Source organism: Panthera uncia (genome assembly GCF_023721935.1).
Source record: "Panthera uncia isolate 11264 chromosome C1 unlocalized genomic scaffold, Puncia_PCG_1.0 HiC_scaffold_4, whole genome shotgun sequence".
In the NCBI taxonomy this organism is placed as follows: domain Eukaryota; kingdom Metazoa; phylum Chordata; class Mammalia; order Carnivora; family Felidae; genus Panthera; species Panthera uncia.
The window spans coordinates 92,919,431-92,944,416 of NW_026057585.1; the positions used below are offsets into that span (position 1 = coordinate 92,919,431).

Sequence of the window (24,986 nt, forward strand, 5' to 3'; positions counted from 1 at the left end):
TTTTCCCAAGAGCTCTCCTCTTTCAAGCTGTCACATTGCCATGCTGGGTTCTTCCTCCCTGGAGTGTTTGTATCCACTTAGCTAAAGCCTGCCTTTCCTTGAAGACTCCATTGAAGTTCTGGCTCCTTCGTGAAACCTCTCAACTCTTTAGCTCATAGAAAATATTTTCCTGTTCTGAGCCTATGTTGTTGTCTGAAATACTGATTTTGATACTTTCTGATACTCTTTTTTTTTTTTAATTTTTTAATGTTTATTTTTGAGAGAGACAGAGCACGAGTGGGGGAGGGGCAGAGAGAGGGAGACAGAATCCAAAGCAGGCTCCAGGGTCTGAGCTGTCAGCACAGAGCCTGACATGGGGCTTGAACTCATGAACGGTGAGATCATGACCCGAGCCGAAGTCAGACGCTTAACCGACTGAGCCACCCAGGTGCCCCAACTTTTTGATACTCTTGAATATTACTACTAATTTTGAACTCTTTTGTGTTATTCAGGTTTTAATTTTAATTCCAGTATAGTTAATGTACAGTGTTATATTACTTTCAGGTGTCCAGTGTAGTGATTCAGTACTTCTGTACAATACTCAGTGCTTATCATGATAACTGTGGATGTTTGGAACTCTTGAGGGAAGGAGAGTGTATTGGTTATTCATGTTGTTTAAAAAACTTAGCAGCTTAAAACATTTATTATCCCACAGAGTTCCCAAGGGTCAGGAATCTGGGAGTGGTTAGCTAGGAAGTTCTGGCTCAGTGTCTCTGATGAGGTTGCAGCCAGTCTGTCAGGGCTATAGTCACCTGAAGGCTTGACTGGGGCCCAGGCGGTCTGCTTCCAGGTTCACACAAGTAACTGTTCACAGGAGGCGTCCGTTCCTTAGGACTTGGACCTCTGGGGGCACTTGGGTGGTTCAGTCGGTTAGGCATCCAACGTTGCCTCTAGTCACGATCTTGCAGTTCATGGGTTTGAGCCCCATGTCGGGCTCTGTGCTGACAGCTCAGAGCCTGGAGCCTGTTTCAGATTCTGTGTCTCCCTCTCTCTCTGTCCCTACCCCGTTCATGCTTGCTCTCTCTTTCTCTCTCTCTCTCTCTCTCTCTCTCTCATAAATAAACATAAAAAAAAAAAGGACTTGGACCTCTCCGTGGAGCTGCTCATGACTTGGTAGCTGGCTACCCACAGAATGAAAGAATGAATGATTGGGGAGAGAGAGAGAGAGAGAGAGAGAGAGGGAGGGAGAGAGAGACACCAAGATAGAAGCTGTAGTGTCTTTTACAACCTAATCTCTGAAATGAATCTCTTTCCTGACCCGTTCTGTTGGTCACACAGATATTGACCAGCAGGGTAAATACCAGGCAGTGAGGACCTTTGGAGGCCATCTTGGAGGCTGGCTGTCCCAAACCCTGTGTTGTATTCTCATTTCCAGAGGAGAATTCAGTACATAATTATAATGTATCATTGTCTTTGAACTGGATCTAAATAGATCAAAGGAGCAGGCCAAATTGTTGCCGTGTTCTCAGTTCTCTCCAGGAGCTGTTTGACTTTTACTATCGTAACCCCCCTAGGGCAGTGGATCTCAAAGTGTGATTCCTAGGCCTCTGGGGAAGAGGGCAATCTGTGAGACCCTTTTGGGGGTCTGTGAAGTCAGAACCGGTTTTCTTTGTTTTAATGCTCCTGCCTTGAGTTTTGCACAGGCTGTAACAGTTTTACTCTGCATTGCTTTTGTACCATTAGTGCAAATGTCAACAGAGTGGAAAAGGCCATTAACAGCAACTACTGAAAAAAAACGTAAACAGGGCACCTGAATGGCTCAGTCCATTGAGCGTCTCTTGATTTCAGCTCAGGTTGTGATCTCATAGTTCATGAGATAGAGCCCCAAATTGGGCTCTATGGTGACAGCATGGAGCCTGCTTGGGTTTCTCTGTCTCTCTCTGTGCCTCCCCCGTTCACACTGACTTGCTCTCTCTTTCAAAAAAAAATTTTTTTTTAATGTTTATTTATTTTTGACAGAGAGAGACAGAGCATGAGTGGGGGAGGGGCAGCGAGAGAGGGAGACACAGAATCCGAAGCAGGTTCCAGGCTCTGAGCTGTCAGCAGAGAGCCCGACGCGAGGCTGAGGCTGGAACCGTGAGATCGTGACCTGAGCCGAAGTCGGACGCTCGACCGACTGAGCCACCCAGGCGCCCCACTTGCTCTCTCTTTCAAATTAAATAAATAAACATTAAAAACAGAAACAGGGGCCACTGTCGGTTAAGCATCTGACTTTGGCTCTGATCATGATCTCATGGTTCGTGGGTCCAAGCTCCACATCCAGCTCTGTGCTGCCGGTTCAGAGCCTGGAGCCTGCTTCGGATTCTGTGTCTCCCTCTCTCCCCCCCCCAACCCCCCCGACCCCGCACTCTATCTCTCAAAAGATGAATAAATGTTAAAAAGCAAGCAAACAAACAAAAAACAAAGCCCAGGCTACTGTTACTACTACAGGTACTTCCTTCTCTTCCTCTCTCCCTCCTTCCTCCTCCTCCTCCCCCCCCTTTCTCTTCCTCTCCTTCTTACTACAAAAATAGTTTTTGAAAGGGACTTGAATGTTTTCAGGAATCCACACTTTAATACTTAATTCATTTAAGACTATAAATGAATCCTTGTCAAGCATATGTAATGAGGGGCACCTGGGTGGCTTAGTCACTTTAGGTCAAGTCATGATCTCATGGGTTTGTGAGTTTGAGCCCCTAGATCTCGCTCTGTGCTGACAACTCAGAGCCTGGAGCCTGGAGCCTGCTTCAGATTGTGTCTCCTCTCTCTGCCCCTCCCCCACTCATTCTCTGTCTCTGTCTCTCTGTCTCTGTCTCTCTCTCCCTCTCTCTCAAAAATAAATAAACATTAACAAAAAATTTTTTTAAAGGATATGTAATGAAATTACAGGAGAATCCATGTTAGATCCAGTATTTGTTGTTGAGGGAGGGTTAACTTCAGTTACTGACAGATAATTGGAATGAGAGGCAGAGACAGAGTTTCTAAAGACTCTTTTAAGATGGTTTTTTGAAACAAGTATTTTTAAGAACCCTAAGTGAGGGAAATGGAGTGAGTCTGGATAAAGTAGAAACCAAGCTGGGAAGTATTCAGGGGTGAGTAATTATCACAAGACAGACAATTTAGCTTTCTAATGAGAGAAGAAAAAAATTTTTCAATTAACTAGCTTTTGAAAGAGTATCATTACAAAATAGTGACAGTTATTTGCAGGGGACATAGAGAAGAAAAATAGAGTGAGTAATCTCACAGAAATTCAGAGGTTGGTGGATTTCAATATTTGTTTTTACCTTAAATTTTTTTTCATGTCTTCATTTAAAATCCAAGAAAAGGTCCCATAGATTTTTTTTTTTAAGTTTTTTAATGTTTATCTATTTTTGAGAGAGAGACAGCGAGCAAGCAGAGGAAGGGCAAAGAGAGAGGAGACACAGAAACTGAAACAGGCTCCAGGCTCTGAGTCATCAGCACAGAGCCCGACATAGGGCTCAAACCCACAAACTGCAAGATTATGACCTGAGCCAAAGTCGGACGCTTAACCCACTGAGCCACCCAGGCGCCCCGAAGGTGCCATAGATTTTTTAAAAAGGTGTCTGTGTGTCTCGTTTCCTCTCTCTCTCAGCTCATCTCTCGCTGTTGCCTTTCTCTCTGCATGCTGGCAGACTGAAGAGAACTGTTACACAGAAATGGGCATTTTTCAGAATAGGTTGAAAACAAGGAATTCCTTCAATGTCTTTCCTTAGCTCCTTCCTCTTCCTACTGCATGTTTCTCCCCAGAGCTCAATTTTATTTCTTTTTTCTTTTTCTTTCTTTCTCTCTCTCTTTTTTTTTTTTTAGAGACAGAGTGCAAGTGAGAGCAAGCAAGTGGGGAGAGGGGCAGGCAGGGGAGGGAAGAAAGAGAGACAGAGAGACAGAGAGAGAGAGAGAGAGAGAGAGAGAGAGAGAATCTCAAGCAGGCTCCACGCTCAGTATGGAGCCTGACACAGAGCTCAATCCCATGACCCTGGGATCATGACCTGAGCTGAAGTCAAGAGGTGGATGCGACTGACTAAGCCACCCAGATACCCCTCAGTTGTATTTCTTATTCCTGATTCACTTTGAGCTGGAGATCTGCATTTCCAATTCTTTGCTCATATTGCCACAGAGATACACAGAAGCTTTATATCTAGTCAGCTAAAAGTGGAATTCAGTAGTTCCTCCCAAGTTTTCCCCTCTCCATAATTTAGTTAATGGCATTATCATTCTCGCAGTTACACAAGTGTGAATTCTCAGATTTATCCTCAATTCCTCTTCTTCCTTCAGTAACAAAAGTCAGATCTTGTTGATTCTGTTCATCTCTGCAATCTCTCTCATATCTTTCCTTCTTTTTCCCATTACTCACATTTATGAATGTGAGTAATGATTACATTACTCATTAGAATGATTACATTCTATCTTTCCTAAATCTTTTCTAAATGATTGCATAAATAAGAAGTTCAGGTTCTCCATCTGAACCTGAACGAGACACTGTTGGCAACCATCCCTAAAGCTGGGACAGTGCCACCTCCTAGGGCATTTGGAAATGTGTAAGGTCATTGTTCATTTGCTTGACTGGGTAGCACTGTATGCATTTAGTAGGCAGGAATGCTCGGTGTCCTGCAGTGAATGGGCTGCTCCTCCACAAAGAGAATGGACCTGCCTAAAATAACAGGAGTCCCTGTTGGGAACCACTGTAAGTGAAGCATCAGACCAGTCTCGTCACTCCTCTGCTAAAAAACCTCAGTCTTTCCACGCTGATGGAGGAGTTTCCACTCCCCTTGGCTTTCGAGGCCCCAGCTTACTCTTTCAGCCTGAATCTCTCCCACATCTTCACACAGCCAGGCTCCACCCACACGAGACTCCTTGTTAGGTCTTACACTTCCCTACTTGATGGCCTTGCTTGGATGCCCTGATTTCCTTCTCCCTTCCCCTCCAGTTCCCCTTTTCGTCCCTGGACTTGTTTGCCCATTGTTAATGGACTAAAATGTTCTATCCTCTAAAACCCATCTCAGAGATAAAGCCAAAAGCCCCCTCTTCACAAGCTCCTGTCAGATTCCCTGCCATGGAGATTAAGATCTTTTTTTCCTCTGCCTATACACCCCTAAAACACTCCTCTTGCCTTTCTTTTTACTGTTTATTACCATCTGTCTGTCGCCATAATTGTCTGTGTTGGAGAGGCTGCATCTGAAAGAAGAATTTTAAACTTGGGAAGTAAGTTCCTTGGCTCTTCTTTTTTTTTTTTTGAAGATTTTTTTTAATGTTCATTTTATTTTTGAGAGAGAGAGCAACTGCAAGCGGGGGAGGGGCAGAGAGAGGGAGACACAGAATCCAAAGCAGGCTCCAGGCTCTGAGCTGTCAGCACCGAGCCCAACGAGGGACTCAAACCCACAAACGTGAGATCATGACCTGAGCTGACGTCAGACGCTCAACCAACTGAGCCACCCAGACGCCCCCAAAAATATGTTTTTAACTGCAAAATGATAGAGTGGTGGAGAGATCTCTTCCTCAAATGGTTGTCTGCTTGAGGACAAGCAGGTTCCAGGTGTTAGACATCCATGCGCCTTTCACAACACTTGGTCCATAGTTGAAATCGTTGAATTCTGTGAAATTAAGTGTAACAAAGATGTAGCAGTACAGCTTCTTTCCTGTTTAAAAGTCTGGGACAGAGAGGGGAAGGAAAATGAAGCCAGTTTTCCTAACTCTTTGGTGAGTGTGCACATGACCGATCATGCAAACCTTGACTAACAGAGAATGTCCTTTTCAGATTGATATAGGGATCTGTTGAGTGTCCAGCATCGTGCTTTTTGTATTTCGGTGAAGGCTGCAAATAGGGTCGGGTCATGTCACACCCATGCTAGCTGTGCTCCTGTAGTAGCTGAGCAGGCCCAAACGGGATAACCAGCCTTGCTTGTTCCATAGTTATGTAATTACAGGCCTTATCAAATATGTCCTGGCTTGTAGACGTGAGACACATGACAGCATCGTCTCTCTGAGCATGGGATTCACGCCTCCGGACCTTTCCCTGGAAACAAGTGTGGAACAAAAGAGAATTTAACATCCGAATGCAAAAGTTAGAGTTAAGTAAACATTTCTCAAGTGGCTCTCTGAAACAACTGGAAGACCTTGCACTAGAGAGGAGCATGCTACAGTACAGAGGTGTTTAGGATGCCAGAGAACTACTGGTGTGCTGTGTGTTGGTATGAATATTGGACTTGTCTTTGAGTAGGGATTATCGGATATTAACTGGAAATGTATGTTTTGCAATAGTTGTTCATGGAGCAATCAGGCCATTTCAGAAAATTTGAAGAAATGTAGTAATTAGAATAAGCATTCTTTTTTTTTTTTTTAATTTATTTATTTTGAGAGAGACCGTGCAAGTGGTGGGGGGGGGGTGGTGGACAGAGCAAGACTGGGAGAGAGAGAATCCCAAGCGGGCTCCGCATTGCCAGCGCAGAGCCCAATGTGGGGCTTGAACCCACAAAACCGTGAGATCGTGACCTGAGCCAAAACCAAGAGTCGGAGGCTTAACCGACTGAGCCACCCAGGAGCCCCTAGAATAAACATTCTTAATGTTACTTAGAGTATTCATACTGTACTATGAACTGTAACTTTCGTATTGCACATTCCACTGGTCTAGATGTTTTGAAAAGAAAACTATGTGGGTGGAGAACGTTGGTAAAAGGGAAATGACTACTTGAACACTGGTATTTGCTTAAATTCTTAATTTTTTCTAAAAGGCCCATTGAACTTGTTGAGTCTCCCCGCACCCACCCAGACCAACATGTAGATGTCTTAAATAAAAATAGACAATAAACAAAAGCTTAGTAGGATGCTGAAAATATTTGAGGGTATTATTGATGGCTGTTTTCTTATTCCATTATATTGGAGTTCTAAACATAGCTGCCCAAACTGACTCTCTTCCTCTCTAAGCTTCATTGCTGATTAACTGAGAGACATTGAGAATACGGTGTGCGAAACTTGTCATTTTAGTCCTGCTAGCTTTGCATAGTTTGGCCTATGCCTTCCTCTTCCAGAAACCTTTGTTTGTTCCAAGAGAAGCAGGAGAATGCCGATTGCCTTATTTTAGTATAGGATTAAAATACATGTGGCAGGGACCTCATGGGGCCCGGCTGTTGGCTGGGTTTTCAATCCAAATAGAGAAGAAGAATGTTTGCTACCTCTTTGAAAAATAAAGGCACTGTGCTCTTTTGCTGTATGAAGGAAGCAGCTGCCAAGAGTTGATGTTTGAAGAACGGGGAGACATAAATGAGCCCTTGACTCTTAGTTATGAAATCACAGATTTGTCTTATTAAAGATTGTTATAATGGACACACATTAAGGTTTCAGAGGCCATAGGACATTGCTAATTTATTTTCCGTAATATGGGTTATCAAGAAGAAAAGAATGTTCTTTTATGCCCGGTACCAGTTGGTTCAGTTCAAAATTTCAGTCAATTTGTTGGAGTAGCTAATTCAAGAAAGATATGAGAAGACCAAGATATCTGAAGCTCAGCTCCTTTAGTGGAGATTGAAATGTGACTCTAGCAATTATCCTTCTTGTTTGTCTAATATCAGCTAAACTTGATCCTTCATTATTTACAGTTCTTTTTAAAAAATGTTTATTCATTTATTTTTGAGAGAGAGACTGTGCACACACATGTGTGCAAGCAGGGGAGGGTCAGAGAGAGAAGGAGAGAGAGAGAATCCCAAGGAGGTTCCCTGCTGTCAGTGAAGAGCCTGACTCAGGGCGCAAATTCACAACTGTGAGATCACGACCTGAGCCAAAATCAAGAGTCAGATGCTTAACTGACTGAGCCACCCAGGTGCCCCTTGTTATTTGCAGTTCTTAACCAATCTGAAATATGAGCATTGGAGTTTCATAGGATTTTATTTCTTAATAGATTTTCTTGTTAGGATGTGGATTTTTTTTGAGGGGGGGAGGGGCAGAGGGAGAGGGAGAGAGAGAGAGAGAGAGAGAGGGAGAGAGAGAGAGAGGGAGAGAGAGAGGGAGGGAGGGAGAGAGAGAATCCCAAGCAGGCTCCACACCCAGCCGGGAGCCTGACGCAGGGCTCCTCTCATGAAACGAACCGGGAGATCATAACCTGACCCAAAATCAAGAGTCAGATGCTTAACCTACTGAGCCACGCAGGCGCCCCTGCGATGTGGATTTTAAAACTTATACAGATTAGAAGTTATTTGCAAAGGCAAAGAAAGTTAGTGGAAAGTGTAAGATCATTTAAATCTTCATATACTGTAGTGTGTTAATTTGAAAAGTCTGGAGCTCCATTGTTGCACAGTGTCAGAGGTCAAGATGATTTGGATCTGTGCCTTCCACTGGCTGAGATCACTGGGTGTAAGCGACTAAATACACTACTGTGGTACCTCTTAACTCCTGAAGTTTTCTGACTTGGCCTTTCTGGTGCAGAGATTCCTTAAAGAGCCTATGGGGTGGGCTGATTTAAGAAAAAAAAGGAGGGTTATTCCCAGAGCTAGTACATATCACAGAGATAATTATAGCAGTAGCATTTCTCTTTTTCTGAACTTGACTAAGTGGTGCCAGAGTTCAGAAGAGATCTTAAAAACAGAGGTGTGCTAAACTGCACTAGATCTACAAATAAGCTGACTGGTCACTGAAACCATGCACTAGTGGGTTGAATCTCTGAGTTTCTTTTCACTTTCCTCCTACTCTTATGTAAGGGGAAACATCGAGAATTCTTTTTTTTCCCACCAGTATGCATGAAATGAATGGAAAGGAAAGTTTTGCTTGGCCCCCTTCCTGAGATCCAAGATGGTAAATGCAAGTCTGTAAGGAGTGGGGTCATCATTTCCAAAGAATAGAGACTAAGTGAACTTTTTAGGGCAAAACAAGGTGGCAGTGCCTCTCCTCTAGACTTTGGCTGTGGTCCTTCTGGTTTTGGAGGTACAGCCCAGCCCCTCTCACAGTCCTTACCCCTTTTCTTTGGAATGGTGTCTGTCGGTGAGGAGTGTATAATCATCTGATTGAAAAGGCTCTTCTCAGAGACCTTGATGCTTTTTAAATGTTACTTCACTGGTTTTCTGTGTAGCACCGAGCAGCCTGTCTTGGTGGCTTTCTGATGCACCTTGGTGGCTTTCGGCTTAACGACCTCCATGCTGTTCTCTCCGTAGCTTGGGGACCATCCTACTTCTGAGATCCCCGGGATACATTGATCTTCATGTGTGGTTACTTCATGGCATCGATTAAAATGGTTTTCTGTCATTCTCTTCATGTAAAGATGTGTTTATTAGTTTGTGCTTCAGGTTTCATTTGAAAACAAAAGCAATAATAGGAGGGCTGGAGGAGAGAAACAGGAGGACAGTGCATCCATTAGCACTGGCTCTCTCTGCCTAGCCCTAGAGGGTGAGGATGCAGATTTAGGTTAATTGTGCAGCTGTACTGAAATTTTACCCATTGAGCACCCATAATCTGAATTCTTGTGTGCTCTTGCTGGAATTATACGGTCTTATTTAATGGTGACATTGTCAATTTGCTCAGTGTTCTCAGAAATGATATTTCTATAGCTTTCCTCTGAGCTTTCTTTTACTTTATTTTTTAAGTTTATTTATTTTGCATAACCTCCACACCCCCCACTGAGCCCAGACTCACGAGATCAAGAGTCACATGCTCTTCCAACTGTCAGCCAGGCGCCCCTTGCTGGACCTTATTTTAAAGAATAATATGATATTAACCAATCTGAAGACAAGAGGCTGGTTATAGAAAGTTGGTACGTGGCCACAGAGTCGCCGAATGGCTGAATTATTGATCTTTGAAAGATAAGTGTTATAGTTAAGGTGTCAGAGGGGCTTCAGTATTGAACATCAGTTATGCTCTTATTGTTTTCTTTCTAGGTGCATGCTATTATGATGCTAATCAATCTATGTACGTGTTTGGAGGCTGTACCCAGAGCAGCTGCAATGCTGCTTTTAATGACCTCTGGAGACTTGACCTAAATAGCAAAGAGTGGATCCGACCTTTGGCTTCAGGTAAGAGCTAAAGTGCTGATGTTTGCCTTCTCACCAGGTAACTCCCTTTGCATGGAAATTCTATCTGCTCTGTTTTGGTGTTGGTCTCTGGTACTAGGGTCCCAGGTCAAATCTGTGTAAATGCTAAAAGTAATGTGTTTGTATAAGGTCTTTGAATTAAAAAAATTATACTTTATTACTAGTATTGGTGCCCTGCCAGAATTGTACTACTGTGTGAATTCATTTGTGTGGTTTTCTCAAGTCCTTGCACTGGTGTGATGTGCCTTTTGGTATGAAGTTGAAGTAAGCAGAAACACAGCATCGTGAGAACGGTAGTTCACTGACAGAAGCTGTTGTTCCAGGGCTGAGATCTCTGAATATCTTTGTTGTTGCCAGCTCAGACATTTGGGGAGTGTATGGGACATGCCTCTGCTGGTTACTGTTAACGACTCAGGAACGTGCGAAGATTCTCCAGTAGATACATTCCTGCATAGTCCCACTATGCCGAAATTCTGGCAGAAAGAAACTAGATTATTTTCTTTAAAAAATTTTTTTTGTTTTAAATGTTTATTCATTTTTGAGAGACAGAGCACGAGTGGGGGAGGGGCAGAGAGAGAGGGAGACACAGAATCCAAAGCAGGCTCCAGGCTCTGAGCCGTCAGCACAGAGCCCGACGCGGGGCTCGAACTCATGAACCATCAGATCATGACCTGAGCCGAAGTCAGACACTTAACCGAAGGAGCCACCCAGGAGCCTGATTATTTTCTCCTTTTTGATTTAACCTTTCGGGGATTTGTTTTTGCACTCTTGAGGCAGGACAGTTTGAAAAGGCACAGCCGTAAGACCGAAGGGGCTGGTGTGCTGGAGAACTAAGAGTCCACTGAGCATAGAGTACTCTATGATTTGTTGACAAGCTTTTCCCAGACATTCGTGTGGCTTTTCAAGATTGGAATTCACTCTAGGACTAAAGAGACTCAGGTTTTCTTGGGCAGATTCCTTACTCCTTTAGGTCTTGATTTACTAGTTTGATAACTACATGGGAAGTGACTTGGTATAGTAGAAAGAGCCTAGGCTAAGAGTGAAGAGACCTGAGTTTCATCTCCTGCCATAATAGCCAAGTCTGCATTGTCAGTGAACAGAGGACTGACTGCATCTCTCTGGGACAAATACGGAGTAGGATTAGATGATTCTGTTTTCAAATGGCTAGTTTATGCTTTTCTTTTTTTCTGGAATGACTGCTATGATTGTCTAAGCCAGGGGCTTAAAACCTTTTTTTTTTTGGGGGGGGGGGGGAGCGGTGCTTAAAACCTTTTTAAGAGAAGAAACTATAATTTGCTTCCCCAAAGCTGTAAGCTCCTGTTCCTTCCCCTGGAATAGACAAATCTAGGAGGCAGAAGCCTACTGACAACAGGTACTCACAGGTGGGGCTGGGTTTTGTACAGATGAAATTCTTTATTAAAATCATTAGAAAGAAGACCAAGTGTTAATCTTAAAAATTTTGGAAGTTAGTGCTATTTTAGGGCCCTCAGAATTGTGTGCTTTGGAGAGTTTCCTTTTCTAGCCCCCTGTCCCCTCTTGCACTTGGAGCAATACTGATTAATGTTTGGAATCACAGATCTAAAATGTCCAAGATTTCTTCAGCTTCAGCATCCTGTTGCCACCGTACTTGGTGTCCAGGTCCCATTCCAGAGCAGTTTCGGCTATTCCAGTCACAAAACGCCAATACTGCCCCTTCTCTCTTGTGTAACCAAGCTCTGCGCTTCTGATACTTTGGCCTGGGGGTTGATCTTCCTTCTAGAAGTGGAGCCCCGGACTGTGGGACCTTCATGGCATACCGCTGCCTACTGTGCTTATTTCCCTAATTTCCCTCTGTAAGGTAGACGTGGGACTTTTTTTTTAAACCACTAAGACTCTGTTTTGAGATCCTCAAGGTAGAAGTATCAGAGAAATAACCGACTTTAAAAATACAATGGTAGACTGTTTCCTTTTGTAAAACATAGAAGCTCCTGAAGGTTCAATTTTCGAACAAAGTGTCTCAAAGAGTCCGCTTGCCACTTCACTGTAATCTACAATTAGAGCCTAGTTTTCAAGGGGGGAAGACAGTTTTTTGAAATGTCTCCTTTTTTAAACAAACAAGCACTAGTTTTTAATAAAGAAGCCTGTGAGATTCTCCTTCAGGCAGAAATCCCATGGGAAGATTGCCTGAGGACATGCTTCTGTGTGCTGTCGTGAGTCCCAGCCAAAATGACTTCCTCACTGAAACATCAGTGAGTCTTTCTGAACAGCACCCCGTTGTCGATACGCCTTGGTGTGCCTGACTCACCCGTTCTGGCGCACGGAGGTGGGCAGGTTGGAAAGTGACTGAGGGGAGGGTGTCAGCTGTGGAGTCCCCTCACTTGTATTTGTAAGCAGAGGGTATTTAAAGCCGTAACCTCAACAGGGTTCAGTCTTTGAAAGTGTAGCCGTGTGGAGAAGAGTAGCAGACAAGCAGTGGGGCGGTTTCATTTGGAGTGGAGAGTCTTTCTGGACGGTGCTTCTGCATCAGGTGCCTTTTTCCTTGTTTATCGGCTGCCCCTACACATGAGACAGGAGCCCTGCCACGTGGGGTGGTGTCCTAGCCAGCTCAGGCTGCCACAGCAAACTACCGCAGACGAGGGGCTTCAGCAACAGAACTTTATTTCTCACGGTTCTGAAGGCTAGGAGACTGAGATCAGGGTGCCGGTGAGGGCTGTCTTCTGGTCTTGGGGACAGCTGCCCTCTTGCTCTCTCCTCATCTGGCAGAGACAGAGTTCTGGTGTCTCGTCCTCTTCTTATAAGAGCACCAATCCCATTATAAAAGACCTCAACTTTGTGACTTCCTCTAAATCTCATTAATCTCCCAAAGGTCCTATTTCCAAAGGCCATCACACTGGGGTTGGGGCTTCAACATACGAATTTTGAGAGGACACAGTTCAGTCCATAACCATGGGAATTAACGCGACTTGCCTCTGAATCCCGGTTGTTAGTTCCTTTTGCAGTGATAGAAGCACTCCATCTAGAGGGAGTGTGGTGGTGACAAATGTTAGAATGAGAACTCTTCCGGCTGAACCAGACCTACCTATAGCTAGTGCTTCTCAGATGTTTCCAGTGAGGCGCCCCCTGCTTCCTTTTACAGCTGTCTTGTAGCCCCTCCCCTCATGAAGTGTATATCGTATCCTGTAATGGGGGAGAAACAAAAACAAGCAAGCAAATTATTACAAAGTATGGAGAAAACAAGGAATGAGCCAGAATAAGAGGGGGAGAGCTACTTTAAACAGAAGGCAACTTTTTTTTTTTTTTTTGCTGAGATTTGAAGGATGAAGAGTGGAAAAAGCGAGGCCAGCATATGCAGAGGCCCTGGGGCAGCAAAGAATAGCACACGTAAGAGGACCCGAAAGTGGACCTTGGTGGACAGACATAGTATGCTGAGCAAGGAGCAGAGTGGCCCAGGTGGAGCTGAGATGTAAACAGGAGCTGACTCGTTCACGCTCCAGCATCTGAGAGATTTTGAGATTTTAAGCAGAGGAATATGGTCCAATTTACATTTTAAAGAACACTTTTGCCGCTACTCAGGAAATCGATTGAAGAAGGCAAGAAGACAAAGCCGAGAGAACAGCTAGGAGGCCCCCACATGGTACGGGTGAGGGGATGTAATGACTTGGACTAGAGTCCTAGGAGTAGAGGTAAAGGGAAACGGAAGAATTTGAGCTGAAATTCTGATAAAATCAACAGGACTTCTTGATGGATTGGCTGTGGGAGGGTCAGAGGGCCGGTCAAGGCTGACTTATGCTTCAGGTTTGACAGCTGGGTAGATAGAGGGCCCGTTCCCTGAAATGGACAGTAAATATTTGGAAGAAGTTTAATTTTTTTATTTCTTTACACATTTCAGTGGTGGTATCATGTAACTAGTTGTTATGAGAGTTTGATGTTTAAAGTAGAGGGCTTGACTTCCCGTAAACGACAGCACAGTCCTTCCTTTTGTTCCGTTACTTCTACTCTCATCCTTCATTTGTTCTTGCGGCAAATATTTATGGATTTCCTACTCTGTGCCTGGCATTGTTTTAGATGCTGGGGACACATGAGTGAATAAAACAGACACAAATCCCGCTCTTGATGGAGATCAAATCCAAATGAAGGAAGACATATTTAAAATGCCAAATAACATAATATAGTATGTTAGAAGGTGATTACTGCTACTGAAGCAAAATGATAGCATGGTAAGGAGGGTCAGGAATAGGGAGGTATAAGTAGGTCGATAAGGGTAGGCCTCATGGAGAAGGTAGGATTAGAACAGAGAGTTGATTGGGTACAGAAGTGAACCAAATGGATAGCTAAGTAAAAGAACATTCCAAACTGAGAATAACCAGTGCAAAGGTCTGGAGGTGGGAGTGTGCTTGGGACAGTCAAGGGGTAATGAGGAATGAGAGTGAACAAAGGAGAATGTTCTAGGAAAGGGGGTTGGACAAATAATGGACGGAAATGTGTCATACACGTAAGACCTTCAGGCTGTCGTGGGGACTTTTTCGCATTTTTTGAGTGCAGTGACTGGCCATTTAGGTTTCTGAGAAGAGTGTATAAGAAGACAAGTGTAAGAATGAGGAGACCAGCTAAGAAGTGGTAGCAATAATCTAGACAAGGAATGGTGACTTGGGTTAGGGTGTTAGCAGAAAGTTAACAACTGGATGGATTGAATGGAGCCAGTGAGATTTGTCCATGATGCGGATGTGGAGTGTGATAAGAGACAAGAGTCAAGGGCAGTCCTAAGGATTTTTAGCCTGGGCATTTGAAGGAATAGTGTTGCCATTAACTGAGATGGGTAAGAAAGACTGTGGGTGGTCAAGGTCGGCAAAGTTCAGGAGAGATGAGAAATTCAGTTTGAAACACATTACATTTGAAACACACATTGGGACGTCCAGGTGGAGTTGTGTCTGGAGTTCCAGAGAGACCTGCACGCCTGAGACAGTTGTCTAGATAGCCATATGGGAGTGATTAGCATCATGGATTCCCTGGGTGAGATGACCAGGGAAGTCTGGGACATAGCTTTGTTTGGGGATCAGGGAGAGAGGGAGAAACAGCAAAAAAAAAAAAAAAACTAGCAAAGGCATATCTGTGGAGGTGGGTGGGGGAAGACAGGAGAATGAGGCATCTTAGAAATGTTTGTTTCTTTTTCTAACAGACTTGAAAGTGTTTCTGGGAGGGGAGGAAATAGCAGCCGGGTCCTACTCAAGGAAGAGGTCAAGTCATTTGAGGACTTCGAATTGTCCTTAGGTTGAGTGAAGAGTATTTTCAATGAGTGATAAGGACGAAAGTGTATTTGGAATGGTTTCAAGACAGTGGGAAGAGAGGACTTGAAGACAGGACGTATAAACAGTGCATTCCCGTTTTTGAAGAGTTTTGCTGTAAAAGAGAGCAGAGAAACCAAGCACTAAGCGGAGGGGAATGTACATTTGAGAAGTTTGTTTTTTTAAGATGGCAGATTTTATAGCATATTCGTGCTGCTGGGAATGATCTAGAGGGAAGACTTGATGTGGATAGAGAGGAAGGATCGTTAGAGCTTGTCCTCGAGGGGTAAGAAAGGGAGAGGGCTGGCCATGGACGAGAGCATTGAGCATTTATCGCAAGGAGCAGGAAGGAGCATGTGATTGCAGATGCTGGCGGATGGGGAGATGTGGGAACCGGTAGAAGTCCTGATTGCTTTATCGCTTAGATAGAATAACCGAGGGTGGAGCAGAACAGGCCATCGAACATCCTGGCGGTGAGTATGAATGTACAATTGTCTACATTGTAGTCTTTGCCAGGTGTCCTAGGAAGTTGAATCTTCCACCTTCTGGAGTTGTGCTAAGGGAACACCTTAATTCTAATCAGCCTGTGTTGATTCCCCAGCAAATGCACAGTTCTTGGGACAGGTCCTTCAAAAGACTAATGTTTAAACACTGTTTCTAAAATACTCTCTAGTCAGACGGAAGGTAATTGTGGCATCTGTTTAATGTATAATAACATTATAAGTCACGGCCTTTTTTGGTTACTTTAAATCAAAGTAGAGATGTTCAAGTACACATTTTTGCACTTAAAATTGGAGTGTTCTGGTTTTCAGAACTTCAAGATTAGCCCACACCCATTTACAAAAGGGGAACAAATTTCAGTTTTAGAATTTTCCACAGGTAGGAGAGTTGATAGATGTTAGATAAGGATTTAAGACTCAACTTGTCTTCTCTGTTAACGAGTCCTAGAGCACAGTTGATTTTCCCACTACATTCTCCCTATAGAATCTTATTGTCCAATACATTTTTTTTGCTTTTCAGTTTCTACCCTATCAATCACACATGAAATTCCAAGTGATGGCTTATGGCTCAGACCCTTTGTTTTAGAAAACACTCAGGGACAGAGATACGCAACCAGGCTACCCTTGCCACTCCTGAGCCACTTGCCTCTGAACTTAATCCTTGATCACTTGTGTATTCATTGGGCCTCGGTTTCTTCTCCGTGAAAGAGGTAGAGACAAGATCACTGCTCCTAAAAGTCACAGGTTGACAAAAGTCACTTTTGTCCAAGTAACCTGGGAAGAAGCTTACTAAAAAAAATAGATTCCTCTGCCTCATAGCAGCCTCACCTAATCTCAAGAGGTTGGGAATAGAGTGGAGGATCTCCATTTTTAAAAAAGAGAAAATATCCCTAGCTAAATTTGGAAATCCTGGATCCCTCCAAAATCTTTTGGCTTTTCTTACTGCACAATCTGTGACTTCACTTTGTTACCGCGGTCTGTTAGGTGAGTGTGTAATGCTCAAAGCTAGACTCCTAAACTGTTGTTAAGGAAGAAGGATGACTGCTCGGTGTTCTCTTAACTGCTTCTTTGTAGAAACAGCTACCTTTTACTCTGATTAGTCAGGAGTGGCCTGCTGTCTGAGGAAATGTGTATGGATGACACCCTTGAAAGCGTTTTAGGGTGGGGTGTTGGTTGTCTCAGATTCTTCAGACAAACTATCTAACCTTCAAACTGACCCAGTTAGGTTGGCACTGCTGTTATCCCCATTTTACAGATGAGGAAACTGGAGCTCAGAAAATCACCTAGTAATTTACCTAAGATCACACAGCCAATAAATGATGGAGCAGTGATTGAAACCCAAGATTTTATCTCTAAAGTCTGTGTTCTTTCTCCTCTGCCATGCTGTGAGTAGTTTTATTTTTCTATAATTTCTTTCACGTTTTAAAAAACTTTTTAAATAGACTTATTTTAGAATAGAACAGAGTTCCCATATGCCCCACACCTAGTTTTCCCTATTGTTAACAGCTTGCGTTAGTGTAGTACATTTATGACAATTAATGAGCCAGTACTGATACATTATTATTAACTAAAGTCTGTACTTTATTCTTTTTTTTGAGAGAGAGACAGACAGACAGACAGACAGACAGTGTGAGCAGGGGAGGGGCAGAGAGAAAGGGAGGCAGAATTTGAAGCAGGCTCCAGGCTCTGAGCTGTCAGCACAGAGCCTGACGCGGGGCTTGAACCCACGGACTGTGAGATCATGATCTGAGCTGAAGTCAGACGCCCAACCGACTGAGCCACCCAGGCTCCCCAGTTCTTTTTCTTTTGTTTGTTTAATACCTTTCTTCTGTTCCAAGGTCCCATCCAAGATACATTACAGTTAGTCTTTGTGTCTCCTTAGATTCCTCTTGGCTGTGATAGTTGCTCAGACTTCCCTAGTTTGATGATCTTGACAGTTTTGAGAAGTACTGTCAGGTATTGTGTGGACTGTCCTTCGTTTTAGGTTTGTCTGATGTTTCTCTTACGGTTAGATTAGAGTTACAGGTTTTGGGGAGGAACACCACGGTGGTAAAATGTCCTTATCACATCCTGTTGAGGGTACATACTGTGAACATGATTTTTTTACCATTGATCTTAACCTTGATCACCTGGCTGAGACAGTGTTTATTAGATTTCTCTACTATAAAAAAAATTTTTTTTTTTTGCCCTTCCTTTAAAATTCTTTTTCCTAGTTTGTTTTTCTTTCTTTTCCTGTGATTCCCTTTATTTGTAGTTGCCTTTGGTCCTTGATACTCTATTGAATTTGGGGGAAAAACTAAGCGCTCTGGCCGTTATGTCTGTGATCAGAGTCAGAAAAGGATAATGAGCAGAAGGGTATATGTCATTTGAGGAAACCTTTTCACAGCTTAGAGAATTTTCAAATATCAATATGATTTGCCTTTTCAAATTTCTTTTGGCGGGGAGCAGAATGCTGAAGACATCTTTTTTTTTGACCTAACACATCAAGATTTTTCCAGCCGTGCAGAGTCAAAAGCTCTATTGGAAATAATTTTGTTTTCATTAAGACTGTTTCCTAAACAAATAATCACATCTTCCAAAATCACTGAGTAATCTAGCAGAAAAGCTAGTTTACTTTTGGAGTTGGGCAAGAAAAAGAAAGAATATTGGTCATATCAGATGTCTGTGGGAAGGCCAGAATATCCTTAAAGCTGGAAAGTTCTGGAACTGCCCAGAGTGTTACTGTTTCTCTTACTCTGTAAACGATATCTGAAAAATGGTGCACACAGGGCTCTTGGATCCATTGATGAAGCTTTGCTGTCCTGTGTCTGGTAGAAAAGTTTAGTCTTTCCTGAGCCTGTGGTAACATGTTCAGGAAATGTCAAAACAAAGAAGGGAGTGTGGGACTGATACCTGGCACCAGGTATACCCAGAACAGCTAACCAGGAGAGTGTGTTCTGGAAAAGATCACCCAGTCCTTCCCTTGGCTTAGGTCCCAGGTGTCAGCATTGACATTGAAATAGCTGGATGTGGAATTTTTTTAAATAACTTATTAGTGTGTTCAAAGGCGTTAGATTCTGCTTTGTAGTGTTGTTTTGAATCTAAACACTTTATACATTTTTAAAACTTACCATTATGTTCTGAGAATGCCAGTTCTGTGGAGATGAGAGAGAGGTAGATGCCTATCAACTGGTAAATATTGGACCATATTTAACAAGAGGACTTTCAAATACAATCCAAGCTTCTTCTGTTCTCTGTGCTAAAAACTGATCATTGACCTCACTGTTTTAATATTTTCTTTATGAATGAGAAGGCCCAACTAATTTTACCTATGGATCTTTGTTTGTTTTTTAATTTTTTAAAAATGTTTATTTATTTTTTAGAGGGAGAGAAAGAGTATTAGCAGGGAAAAGACAGAGAGAGGGAGACACAGAATGCAAAGCATGCTGTAGGCTCTAGGCTCTAGGCTCAGCACAGAGCCCAGTGTGGGGCTTGAACTCATGAACTGCGAGATCATGACCTGAGCCAAAGTCGGACACTTAACCAACTGAGCTTCCCAGGTGCCCCTTTTTAAAAAAATTTTTTAATGTTTATTTTTGAAAGAGGGGGACAGAGGCTCTGTGCTGACAACAGAGGGCCCAATGTGGGGCCCAGACTCACAACCATGAGATCATGATCTGAGCTGAAGTCGGATACTCCACTAACTGAGCCACCCAGGCGCCCCGGATCTTTTCTTGATTATTTAATGTCTTGATTGCCAAAATGTATTAAAATCTGTCCATGTTGAAAATTCTGCATCCTTTCACTTTTATTTACTTGGTCCAGCTCATGAGTTTTTCTGTCCTTTCTTAAAACTCTATAAACATTTTCTTATATTTTATTTTATTTATTTTATTTTATTTTATTTATTGTATTTATTTATTTTTTAAATTTAAGTTTATTTATTTATTTTGAGAGAGAGAGAGAGCAGGGGACAGGCAGAGAAAAAGAGAGAGAGAATCCCAAGCTGGCTCCACACTGTCAAGCACAGAGCCAAACGTGGGGCTCAAACCCACAAACTATGAGGTCATGACCTGAGCCGAAGTTGGACGCTTAATCAACTGAGCCACCCGGACACCCCTGCCTTTTCTTATTTTAGATAGAAGTCTGAGTGTCACTGAGCATAAGCAGTGACTTTCCTTAGAATTCTGAGCCTCCATACCCGCACTGTTATCCCGTCTGCCCACCCTCTTGACAGGCAGTTTTTGGTTGCATTTCCTGTGCAGTGAGACTCTCAGACCATCTAGTGTTTGTTTTTCTCAGGTATCCACATAACCACCCCCCACCAATAGCACTTGGTGTTTTATGAGCACAGTAGACTTCATTTTGTATGATGCTTTATCCCTATCTCCAGTGCTATTCAGATTTCTTAATTTTATTTTGTGTCCTGAGTGAAATTGCAGAAGGCTAATCTTATGTGGGGGAACACAAAAGATACTATGCTAGACTCATTTCTGACTCCTTCCCCATGCCACTGTTGGCTTCTAGGAAACTCGGCAGTGCCTTGCACCAGCTCATGCCCTGGTGCTTATTATTTGGCTCTTTATTCTCTGTACAGTCAGGATTGGGCTGGTTTTTCAAGTTTTTCAGTTCTTGTGACCTTGAGGAGATTTTGTAAAGAATCTGCAGGGTGGTTGGTCTTCTAGGTGGGTGAGAATTGTGATTGGTCATTTATTAATTTGAAATATCAACTTAGGTTCTTAGAGACTACTTTAACTTTTCAAAACTTAGAATCTACCTCTCATCTCCTTTTTGGGAAATGAACTCTTGAAATACTGCTTTAATTAATTCTACTTTTTCAAACAAGCAGCGTGCCTGATAATTTCCTCTGTTCCATAATTCTCTCTAGGAGTGATTATGGGCTATTTTATATTTGATTTGTCGGCTTTTATGCTGTGTTCCTTTTTTGCCTTCTTGCCCATTTAGTAATGTTTCTGAAATTCATTGCCCAATCTTAAGTTGTTTCTTGCTGTTTTATTTACATATATGAGTTACAGCGTGGTTGCATTTTATGGAAGGAATATGTTCTCAAAGACCTCCCGTAATGAATTTTCTGGCAGTGGATTGGTCTTTCTGTTTCCTGGTAAAAGGAGTGGCTGATGCCATGTGACGGTGGTATAAACATGATTTACAGTTCACTTCATTCTATCAGCTCTGACATTAGCTAGTCTTTTTTTCTTAATACTTTATTAAACATAATTTACATACAGTAAAATGAATAAATCTTAACTTAGATTTGTACTCTGCACAACTCAGACTTTTTTTTTAATTTTTTTTTTTAACGTTTATTTATTTTTGGGACAGAGAGAGACAGAGCATGAACAGGGGAGGGGCAAAAAGAGAGGGAGACACAGAATCGGAAACAGGCTCCAGACTCCGAGCCATCAGCCCAGAGCCCGACGCGGGGCTCGAACTCACGGACCGCGAGATCGTGACCCGAGCTGAAGTCGGACGCTTAACCGACTGAGCCACCCAGGCGCCCCTACTCAGACTTTTTAAACTGTGTATACACCCATGTGATTATCACCCAGATCAAGAAACAAAATACTTGTCACCTCAGAAAGTTCCCTCATGCCCTTTCATGTCAATACCACTCCCCACCGAGGTAACCACCTTCTGACTTCTAAGAGACTTGAGATTCATCTTGGTCTGTTTGAGATTGATCTGTGCGGTTGCATTTATCAGGGGTTTATTCCTTTTCATTGCTGTAACTGTTCCGTAATGTGAATATACTACTTTTTTTTTTTTTTAACCTATTCTAATGTTGATGAATACTTGGGTTATTTCTGCTTTGAATATAGTTGCAGTCAACATTCTTATGTGAGTTTGTTTGTGGACATATCACTCATTTCTTACTTAAGACCTACCATGTCAACTTTAAGAAATATTCTAGGGGCGCCTAGCTGGCTCGGTCAGTAGGGCATGCAAGTCTTGATCTTGGGGTTGTAAGTTTGAGCCCCACAATGAGTGTAGAGATTACTTTTTAAAAACCTTAAAAAAAAAAATAAGACATACTCTAGATACAATGAGTATCCCAGAGAGTTCTCTATTCACTTAATCCTGCTCTAAGTAGAAAGATCTGATGATATAACTAAGTATTATAGAGATTTGGGGGAGGAAAGACTGCTTGGCTAATAATTAAAGGTACTGCTCATAATTAGGGCCTCCCTACCTAAAATGATGGGAGGAATGTGTTGTGAGAAGGAAGGAGACTGGTTAGTAATAACATTAAGAGCTTGGTTTTTGTGCCAGGCAAACACAGGTTTGCATCAGATCTCTGTTGCTTAGTAACCGGTGACCGTAAACAGGTTATGTAACATCTCATTTGCCTCACCTTTAGAATAGAGATGGTGATATCTACCTTTCGTAGTTTTTGTTCAGATTACATGCAATACAGTATTCAGATGGAGGGAGATGTAGAATCTGATTAAGTTCAGTTTGTATATATACAGAAGTACTAGCTAGGGAGTGGAGAGTGGTCAGAAGTTATCCTCAAGTTCCCAAAGCTTGAAAAGGGATTGCCTTCATCCCTCTGTTTATTCATTTTCATGCCTTTATTTATTGAATGTTTATGCCCAGTGCTGTCCAAGCTGTGGCAGATATAGGAGTGAACAAGACGCAGGTCTGTTTGGGGGGAAGACAGCCCATAAACAAATCAGTCAATACAAAGAAAATCTAATGCACTAGGAAGAAAATTAACCGGTGATGCAAGAGAGTAGACAGAGGTGTTTAAAGTAAGTCATAAACTATATCGATCCAGGACTTCTGTATGGATGGATAGATTGTTAAAGGAAATCTGATTCATGAAGAGAAAAGTAGCAAACTAATGAATTTGGATTCTGTTCACAGTTTGTTACAGTTTATTTTTAAGGCCAATTGCATGTTTTTATTAAGATGACGTGCTTTTGATTAAAACGCCTATGAAGTATCTTAAATATTTTTCTGTTTTCATAGAAGGAAGGCACCCAGCGCTCAGCACTTCCATGTACTAATCTCTGTGAAGAAGGCATAGGATGTTACTTAGCCAACTACTTTCAGTTCTTTGCAATATGTTGCTATATTAGCTCCTTCCCGATCCCTGGACCCGTTCCTAGTTAATCTATATGAGCTGGTGATTTCTCCTTGTCTCCTCTAGCCATTTGCAATCTAGAACAACCTGGGTCTGTGGTGGTCTCAGGACAGGTGAATGAGAGCAGAGCCTTGGGTTTCCCCTAGGAAAGGAAGGAACTCTTCCTGTTTGTTTATAAAGTTCAGATGCTGGGATTTTTCCAGAATACATACTCTTCTGAGGTGGGTATACGTTATCTCCTATTGGAGAGAAGAGTGGGAAAATGTGCATAGCACAAGTCTGGGTAAAACCTCAGTCTTCCAGGGGAGAGAATATATAGATTATACCATATTTCAGTCTGGCTCTCTCCTGCCTGACTAGGATTTCCCTGTTTTGACACCAGGCCAGAAACTTTATGACTAGCAACATTGTTTTTACTTCTAAACAGAGCCACTTCAAAGAGTACCCACTCTCCTACCCCCATTAGAACTGCAATTAACAAGTTATCTGATTAAACTGACTGTGGACCTCCTCTGTTCCAGGAGAAATTGGATCAAAAGACCACTTGAAATGGTAACAAGGAACTATTATTGGTTTTCATGCTGTTAATTTTTAGCTGATAAGTACTGCCCTATTCATCAAGTGGCCTTTCTCATGGGTTTATTTAGAAGTGAAAACAATGCCAATATGGAATTTCTTTTTTTTTTTTTTTTTTTTTAACGCCTGTGGTATATGCAGTCATACAGGATCTAAACTTTTGTCATGCCCATTACAAAAGTTCCTCTTGTTTTGGATGTTCCTCTTGCTTTGGATGACCCAAGGAGCGATGTTTTTAAAGATGTAGGTATAATTATAATAATGAAAATGTATGCCCTGAAGCCCAAGATCCAGACAAGCTTTTGTCTTAATATTAGTGAGTTGTTTTGATATCAATCAGTAACTTTCTGGCCATGTTACAACTGAAGAATAAAATAGGAAAAGGGAAAAAAAAAAAAAAAAGGCAGTGTAAGGGAGACACCCAGAAAAGTGTTTGCCCTCAGCCCTGCTGAGTTTGCTGAGCCACTTCTTATCCCACCTCATGAGGAATCTATAACCATTTGGTTTCCAGGATTGGATTTAGTTCAGCATTTTCATAAGAAACAGTTCCTGTCCTTTAGGATAGTATAATCTTATTGGGAGAGTCTAAATGGATAATTTCAACACAATGTGCTAAATTCTGGGATCGGGGTTCATACAGTACCCTTCCCCCTCCAGGAGGCTCTTTAGCCTAGTGTGGGAAGGGATGTGCTGGCAGAGGTCCCAAAGAAGGCCATGCCTGTGCAGAAGAATTTAGTACCGTGTTCTTTGTGAGTAACTGAAGTCTCTATTTTAGACTGAGTTTAAATAGCATACTTGACTAGAACCAAGTTCTGGAAAGCAGCATAGGGATTCTGTAGAGACTTTACCAAAGAGCAACTTTGTATTTGTTTCCTACTTTGTTTCTGTCAAATAAGCTCCATATACTTGTATCTTCTGAGGGCATCTCTGTAAATGCAAAGACTTCTTGTAGTTAACTATTGGCCACATTGATGGTAAATTGGAAATGTTTTCATTATCGGGGAGAGACTGATTGCGTTCCAGACAGAACCCCTGTGGTCTTTCCTGGAGAACATTTTGAACAGTTAGTCTTCTAGGTGTTTACAGCCCAAGATGGACTTCACACTCAGGGATTGTAAAATGTTCTTCTCAGTTTTCCTTTTGTCTCTCCATTCCTCAAATAATAAAACCGTGAAACATGGCTTTTCTTGTTTCCATGACAGAGTATTACCTATAAAACCAACAGTTTAGAGATATAAGCAGTTAAATTATAACTCCAGTAGTTTTTCTTTAAGGAATTTCTCCCCTCCTAAGTTATCAATGCCAGCCTGTCCTCTCCTGCCCTCTAGGTTTTCTAATTCAGATGCTAATATGGTGTTCTGGGAAATGCCTCTCCAAATTATTCTTTTCCTGACCTCTGAACTCTTGCTATCAAGGTCAGTTACTTCACACACTACCATAATGACAGCTCTATCAAGCCAAAGGCTTGGTCGGCTTCCCAAGACCCAGCTTGGATTCTGTCAGCAAAATGCATCTC

General features: G+C 42.4%; 1 protein-coding gene across 1 annotated transcript in view; it reads left to right on the plus strand.

Moving 5' to 3' along the window:
- Positions 1-24,986, plus strand: part of FBXO42 (F-box protein 42) — a 91,468-nt gene that overhangs the window by 51,330 nt on the left and 15,152 nt on the right. The window contains exon 4 of the mRNA XM_049618000.1: positions 9,894-10,028. Within this exon, the coding sequence (XP_049473957.1) occupies positions 9,894-10,028 (135 nt within the window). The remainder of the gene's footprint in view (positions 1-9,893; positions 10,029-24,986) is intronic.